The sequence below is a fragment of the Takifugu rubripes genome, chromosome 22, assembly GCF_901000725.2.
Source record: "Takifugu rubripes chromosome 22, fTakRub1.2, whole genome shotgun sequence".
In the NCBI taxonomy this organism is placed as follows: Eukaryota; Metazoa; Chordata; class Actinopteri; order Tetraodontiformes; family Tetraodontidae; genus Takifugu; species Takifugu rubripes.
In genome coordinates, this window is record NC_042306.1 from 15590138 (window position 1) to 15597865 (window position 7728).

Consider the following 7728-nt stretch of genomic DNA (forward strand, 5'->3'; position numbering starts at 1 on the left):
TCACACGTTTGGTTTAGATCAAAGGCAAAAGTTGGTTGATCGAATCCGATGAAACCAAATCAGCACTTCCGCCGCAGATGACGTCATTTCCGCCCTGCTCCGTAAATATGGCAGCGTGCAGGTTCCGCACTGTCCTCTGTCGGATCCTGAACCCGTTCCGACGGTCCGCAGACGGGAGACGTTTCTGGGCCGCACAGCTGAGGTGAGTTAAGATGGACACGGACCACAAGAACCGGATCGGTCGTGGTTCCGTGAAGAGGAGCGGACGCAGCTAACGGCTGTGACCAAAACATGCTAGTGACCATAACATGCTAGTGACCTAAACATGCTAGTGACCATAACATGCTAGTGACCATAACATGCTAGTGACCAAAACATGCTAGTGACCTAAACATGCTAGTGACCTAAACATGCTAGTGACCTAAACATGCTAGTGACCATAACATGCTAGTGACCTAAACATGCTAGCGACCATAACATGCTAGCGACCAAAACATGCTAGTGTCTGCGACGCAGCTTTTATACGTTTAGCCTACTTTGTTTAACAAGTTCAAAGTTAAAACGCAATTTCGAGCCTTTAACGTGTGGTTGTTAGACGTCCACCAGGTGGCGCTGCGGAGAGTCCTGCCTGGGTCAACCGACACGAGCCTGCCCCCGGAGGAAGATGCTTCCTGTGGACGGCTGTCGGTACTGAAGCTGCTTCACTGCAACGCTGAAAATTCCCTTCAGCCAGAAAAGAACGTTGGAAAACTTTCACATTTTATGTTGGTATCCTAAAATAACCAAATAATGTCGTACGGTGAAGTTTTCTGGCAGCACAACAAAATGTGAAAGTCTCCAACTCTGCTGGCCGAACTGACATTTATTAACCAGTAACGTGTGTGTGTGTGTGTGTGCGTGTGTGTGTGTGTGTGTGCGCGCGTGTGCGTGCAGCTCTCTCTCTCTTCAGTCGTTCTGATGATCTACCAGCTGAAACTCAGAAGGATGAGATGATTCTGCTGCTGAAGCGAGCTAAGGTACCGTTGCACGGTGCTGGAACGGGTCGGTGGTTCTGGGTCAGTCGTCACGTCTCCTCTGGTCTCACAGCTCAGCATGTATCGAGGGCAGCTCCAAGAAGCATCGGGGTTCCTTCATCGGGCCGTCGTTCTGGCTCATCAGACTAACGACCGGCAGGGGATCATCTACACCTACAGTCTGGTAACCCTGACCTCTGACCTCTGACCTGTGGGGGGGGGGGGGGGGGGGGGGGGTAAATGATCAGATTTTTGAGGGATTCAATCATAAATGATCCCTGATTAGCAGATTTGACCCTGAAACATTGAGATGACCTCAGAATCAGAAGCAGCTTTATTGCCATTGTTCCTGTAATACACAGTATTACCCTGGTGGGGGTGGGGGTGGGGGTGCACTGGTGGGGGTGGGGGTGCACTGGTGGGGGTGGGGGTGCACTGGTGGGGGGGCTTAAAGGTCCTGGTGTGACGCTGCCACATTCAACATGAAGAGACACTAGAATAAGACCTCTGACCTCTTTTGCACCTATTCCTTAGATGGCAAATCTGGCGTATATTCAGGGTGAGCTGGACAACGTGAGTCCACGCACACACACACACGCGCACACACACACACACACGCACACACACACACACACGCACGCACACACACACGCAGGAAAAAATGATGCTTTTCTGTCTTTACAGGCAGAAAAACTTTTTAAAGCAGCGATGAGCTTCATGCTTTCAGGAGGAACTCCAGAGGTGCCTGCCTGTCTGTCTGCCTGCCTGTCTGTCTGTCTCCCTGTCTGTCTGTCTGTCTGCCTGTCTGTCTGTCTCCCTGTCTGCCTGCCTGTCTGTCTGTCTGTCTGTCTCCCTGTCTGCCTGCCTGCCTGTCTGTCTGCCTGCCTGTCTGTCTGTCTGCCTGTCTGTCTGTCTGTCTGCCTGTCTGTCTGTCTCCCTGTCTGCCTGCCTGTCTGTCTCCCTGCCTGTCTGTCTGTCTCCCTGTCTGTCTGTCTGTCTGCCTGTCTGTCTGTCTCCCTGTCTGCCTGCCTGTCTGTCTGCCTGCCTGTCTGTCTGTCTGCCTGTCTGTCTGTCTGTCTGCCTGCCTGTCTGTCTGCCTGCCTGTCTGTCTCCCTGTCTGTCTGTCTGCCTGCCTGTCTGTCTGTCTGCCTGCCTGTCTGTCTCCCTGTCTGTCTGTCTGTCTCCCTGTCTGTCTCCCTGTCTGCCTGCCTGTCTGTCTCCCTGTCTGCTCGTCTGTCTGCCAGCCAGGGACGGTCCTTACAAAGATAGAAGAACAAATGCCTGTGTGTGACAGAGCTGTTCATTAACCTGTCTCTCTGTCTGTCATTAACCTGTCTCTCTGTCTGTCATTAACCTGTCTCTCTGTCTGTCATTAACCTGTCTCTCTGTCATTAACCTGTCTCTCTGTCTGTCATTAACCTGTCTCTCTGTCTGTCATTAACCTGTCTCTCTGTCATTAACCTGTCTCTCTGTCATTAACCTGTCTGTCTGTCATTAACCTGTCTCTCTGTCATTAACCTGTCTCTCTGTCTGTCATTAACCTGTCTCTCTGTCATTAACCTGTCTCTCTGTCATTAACCTGTCTCTCTGTCTGTCATTAACCTGTCTCTCTGTCATTAACCTGTCTCTCTGTCATTAACCTGTCTCTCTGTCTGTCATTAACCTGTCTCTCTGTCATTAACCTGTCTCTCTGTCATTAACCTGTCTCTCTGTCATTAACCTGTCTCTCTGTCTGTCATTAACCTGTCTCTCTGTCATTAACCTGTCTCTCTGTCTGTCATTAACCTGTCTCTCTGTCATTAACCTGTCTCTCTCTCTGTCATTAACCTGTCTCTCTGTCATTAACCTGTCTCTCTGTCATTAACCTGTCTGTCTCCAAGGACGACAACGCCGTCATCGAGATGTCGCTGAAACTCGCCACCATCTACGCTGAACAGAACAGGTGACCTTGACCCGCTGACCTTGACCCGCTGACCTTGACCCACTGACCTTGGGAGCTCGGCGTGCTGTTGCACCATTAACGGCGTGTTTGTGTTTGAGGGCGGAGCTTGCAGAGCACGGCTTCAGGTTCTGCACAGAGTCTCTGGAGGCCAAACTGAAGCAGCAGAAGGAAGAACCTGCAGAGGAGCAGACAGGTGAGGCGGAGTGCACCAGAACCAGAACCAGAACCAGAACCAGAGGTTCCTGCTGTCAGATCCATGATGTTTCTTTGGGTTCTGGTGTTCAGAGGAGCTGGAAGCCCTCAGAAAGGAAACCCACCTCCTCCTGGGTCTCTGTCTGGACTCACGAGCTCGGTACCGAGCTTCAACTCTGCGACTGAACCAGGCCCGGCAGGACTACCAGGAGGCCCTGAGCATCTGCCGGCAGGAGCAGGGCGACGCCCACCCACAGGTAGAAGCTCTGAGAAGGTGAGAGGACCCCCCCATGCTCACTGTCATGTCTCCTGTAAGACTCTGGTGCTGATGAGCGACCTGGCCACCGTCCTGGACCTCCAGGGTCACCACGACGAGGCTCTGACATTGATCCAGCAGGCTGTGGACCTGAGCCGTTCTGTTGGACATCCAGACCAGCACGTGCTCCTGGGGAACCTGGCTGGGATCCTGTTGCACGCAGGTGAGTGCAGGCGGCAGGTGAGGCCGGTGGTCCTCACCAGCTCTCAGCCTCTCCTTCTATCACACAGGACACCTTGAGGATTCGGTTCGGTTCTACAAGGAGGCTCTGGGTCTGGCTCGGCAGTCGGGGGACCAGGAGGCCGTGGGCCAGATTCTAGAGGGGCTGACGGAGGTGAAAAAGAGGAGGAACCAGGAGGAGGATAAGAAGGCTGCTCAGAACTGACCGAAGCTCCGTCCACAGGAGCTCAGGCTCTGGTTCCTCTCCTCATCTACAGGTTCCTGCCAGGACCTCTACCCCCCCCCCCCCCCCAGAACCTCTACCGCCCCCCAGGCCACGTTCCACAGGTGTCCAGCAACACAGACGTTGGACTGTTGGTTCCACACTTGTTCTTGTTCACACGCAGCCGCTGAACTTCCTGCTGCTTCCTGAACTGTCAGAATAAAAGCACGTGATGCCAGATACACGCACAGCTACACACACACACAGCTACACACACACAGCTACACACACACACACAGCTACACACACACGCACAGCTACACACACACACACACAGCTACACACACACGCACACAGCTACACAGACACCACCACATGCTGATGAAGCTCCGCCCCCTGCAGATGCCCATGTGACCAGGCCCCCCATGATTGGCCCAACATGAAACTGTCTTTATGAACTTTGTGTCTGGTTTTTATTAAATATAATCAGGAAATGTTTAAGATTTGTGTGTTTCTGGAGAACAAACGAGGGTGTCACAAAGACAATCATCAATCAACCAATCACTCATTAGTAAATCACTCATTAGTAACTCACTCATTAGTAACTCATTAATAAATCACTCATTAGTAACTCACTCATTAGTAACTCACTCATTAGTAACTCATTAATAAATCACTCATTAGTAACTCACTCATTAGTAACTCATTAATAAATCACTCATTAGTAACTCACTCATTAGTAACTCATTAGTAAAGACCAGACAGCAGCACACAACAAACCGGAGGAAGACACAAATCCGTCATAAAGGTTCCGGAACAGCAGCAGCTCTTTGATCTAATCTCTTTGGCTTTGATCTTTGGAATTAGCAAAGTAAAGTATAGCAGCTCTTCCTCAGCCCATCATCATCATCATTTCCTAAAAATGTCATCAACACGTCACATGACCACGTTGGCGACCCACCGCCTGACGTGAGGACGGCGAGGGCAGAGGTCAGTCACACGGACTTCCTGTTGGACGCCAACGCAGTCGGGCCGGGGGGGGGATGCAGGTGTGACACGAGTCCTGATCTTGATCACTTCTGATCACACGTGACCCCAAAACTGCAGCGTTGCTCCGCTGGTGCCGCTTTACCTCCCTCACTGCGTCTCACACCGTCGCCATGGCAACCTCCCTGTCCATGGGAGGTTCCAGTGAAACCCAAGCAGGCGTGGACGCCGAGGTCACCTGAGCCAAACCTCTGCTGAATGTTTGATGAGGAGGCTGCCACAGAGCTTCTGTATCACCTGGACAGGTAGAACACAGGTGAGGCTCTCGCTGCTCCGAGGCTCCAGCACTCAGGTAAAGTCCCTCTAACTCTTCCTCTACTACAGCAGCCACCTTCTCTACCTCAGGTTAGGGGGGGGCTGTCTTTGTGGGACCTGAGACCTGGACCAGGGTCTTCGTGTGCAGGCGCTCTAGTTCACGCTACACAGTTCAGCTCGTGGGTCAGGGTTAAGGTCGCCCTGTCTGGGAGGTCAGGGTTAAGGTCAGGGTTATGGTTAGGGTCAGGGTTAAGGTCAGGGCTAGGGTCAGGGTGAGGGTCACCCTGTCTGGGAGGTGTTGGGACTCGGCTCTTCTCCATCTTGAGTGGAGCAGCTTCCATTTTGTCCTGACGTTGATGACGGTGACGTTTGTTGGGGGACAGACTTGAAGATGCAGCTAAATGATGTTTTTGTCTGAAAGGTGATGGTGTGACGATGTCTGACGCCCGGCAGCGAACTCTCTCTGCATCTGGAGAAGCTCTGTATCAGGTTCTGGGTCTGGAGAAAGGCTGCAGCCACGATGACATCAAGAAGTCCTACAGGTACGAGTAGCTAGCATCTAGCCAGTGATTCTGTAGCTCCAGTATGATGCTAGCTAGGATAATGCTCGTGGTTAGAACAGGATCACCTCACACCTCTTTCTCCTCCTCCCCAACAACAGGAAGTTAGCGTTGCGCTATCACCCTGATAAGAACCCAGAGAATGTGGAGGCAGCAGAGAAATTCAAGGAGCTGAACAATGCTCACGCCATCCTCTCGGACCTGAACAAGAGGAACATCTACGACTCCTATGGCTCCCTAGGACTTTACGTGGCCCAGCAGTTTGGAGAGGACAATGTTAACACCTACTTCATGCTGTCCACCTGGTGGGCCAAGGTGGGTTTGTGAAGAAGTAGAACATTTTTAAGAGTGAATGAGCAAAACTGTTCCTAGACCCTCAAACTCCAGACCTCAGTGGAGTTGTAGAAGAAGAACATCGATGTTGAAGGACACCTGAGCTGCTGCAGAAGGTCAACAAACCAACTATTCTAGAGAGGATTAAAACAGGAGGTCTCACTCCAAATGTTCATTAGAATAAAAACCTTCAGCCTCACTGTCATCGAACACGTCAGTAAAAACCACAGATCCATGAGAGTTCTTTACAGGGCAGTGATGTCAGTGGCAGTGGTCTCAGAGAGAGAGAGTGTGTGTGTGTGTGTGTGTGTGTGTGTGTGTGTGTGTGTGTGTGTGTGTGTGTGTGTGTGTGTGTGTGTGTGTGTGTGTGTGTGTGTGGTGGGTCCTCAGAACTAGCTGCAGGTGGGAGCACTGGTGGAGAGCTGTTAGTTTACCATGACATGCTGGTTTAAAGGGGCGACGATGGCGCTCCGAGCAGGCGTCGCTGCTCAGTGATGCCATGTTGTTCCTCCGGGGGGGGGGGGACTCATCAGAGGCTCCTCTTTGTTCTTCCATCAAACCCCTAACCCTAACCTAACCTAACCTAACCCTACCCCAACCTAATCCTAACCACAACCTAACCCTAACCCTAACCTACCCTAACCTAACCTAACCCTACCCCAACCTAATCCTAACCCCAACCTAACCCTAACCCTAACCTACCCTAACCCTAACCTACCCTAACCCTAACCTACCCTAACCTAATCCTAACCCCAACCTAACCCTAACCCTAACCTACCCTAACCCTAACCTACCCTAACCTAACCCTAACCCTAACCTAACCTAACCTAACCCTAACCTACCCTACCCTAACCCTAACCTAACCTAACCCTACCCCTAACCCAAACCTAACCTAACCTAACCCTAACCCTAACCCTACCCTACCCTAACCCTACCCTAACCTAACCTACCCTAACCCCAACCTAACCCTAACCCTAACCTACCCTACCCTACCCTAACCTAACCTAACCCTAACCCTAACCTAACCTACCCTACCCTACCCTAACCTCTAACCCTAACCTACCCTAACCCTAACCTACCCTAACCTAACCTACCCTACCCTCTAACCCTAACCTACCCTAACCCTAACCTACCCTAACCTAACCTACCCTACCCTAACCCTAACCCTAACCTAACCTAACCCTAACCTAACCCTACCCCTACCCCTAACCCTAACCTAACCTAACCTACCCTAACCTAACCCTAACCTACCCTACCCTAACCTACCCTACCCTACCCTTACCCTAACCCTAACCTACCCTAACCCTACCCTACCCTACCCTAACCCTACCCTAACCTAACCTAACCTAACCTAACCTAACCTACCCTACCCTAACCCTAACCCTAACCTAACCTAACCTAACCTACCCTAACCCTAACCCTAACCCTAACCTAACCCTACCCTAACCCAACCCTAACCCTAACCCTAACCTACCCTAACCTAACCTACCCTAACCCTAACCCTAACCCTAACCTACCCTACCCTAACCCTAACCTACCCTAACCTACCCTAACCCTACCCTAACCCTAACCCTAACCTAACCCTAACCCTAACCTACACTAACCTAACCTACCCTAACCCTAACCCTAACCTACCCTAACCCTAACCTACCCTAACCCTAACCCTAACCTAACCCTACCCTAACCTA

At 51.5% G+C, this 7728-nt stretch overlaps 2 protein-coding genes across 4 annotated transcripts in view; both read left to right on the forward strand.

Moving 5' to 3' along the window:
• The first annotated feature begins 51 nt into the window (after positions 1 to 51).
• Positions 52 to 4346, forward strand: ttc19 (tetratricopeptide repeat domain 19). 3 transcript variants are annotated; one of them, XM_029830926.1, is made up of 11 exons: positions 52 to 202; positions 596 to 687; positions 934 to 1016; positions 1087 to 1197; positions 1548 to 1617; positions 1654 to 1754; positions 2894 to 2955; positions 3054 to 3148; positions 3241 to 3404; positions 3464 to 3626; positions 3694 to 4346. In XM_029830926.1, exons 1-11 carry the CDS (start codon positions 78 to 80, stop codon positions 3846 to 3848), a joined length of 1221 nt encoding a protein of 406 aa, XP_029686786.1. In that variant the 5' UTR covers positions 52 to 77; the 3' UTR covers positions 3849 to 4346. The 3 variants fall into 3 exon arrangements, with proteins under 3 accessions (XP_029686786.1, XP_029686787.1, XP_029686789.1); XM_029830927.1 differs by having other exon boundaries at positions 1548 to 1586; positions 1698 to 1754; XM_029830929.1 differs by having other exon boundaries at positions 68 to 202; positions 596 to 764.
• Positions 4347 to 5076: 730 nt separating this feature from the next.
• LOC115247922 (dnaJ homolog subfamily C member 5B-like) overlaps positions 5077 to 7728 on the forward strand; it is a 4028-nt gene continuing 1376 nt past the window's right edge. Inside the window, exons 1-3 of the mRNA XM_029830965.1 lie at positions 5077 to 5184; positions 5569 to 5689; positions 5809 to 6022. Of these exons, the coding sequence (XP_029686825.1) occupies positions 5583 to 5689; positions 5809 to 6022 (321 nt within the window). The 5' untranslated portion in view covers positions 5077 to 5184; positions 5569 to 5582. The remainder of the gene's footprint in view (positions 5185 to 5568; positions 5690 to 5808; positions 6023 to 7728) is intronic.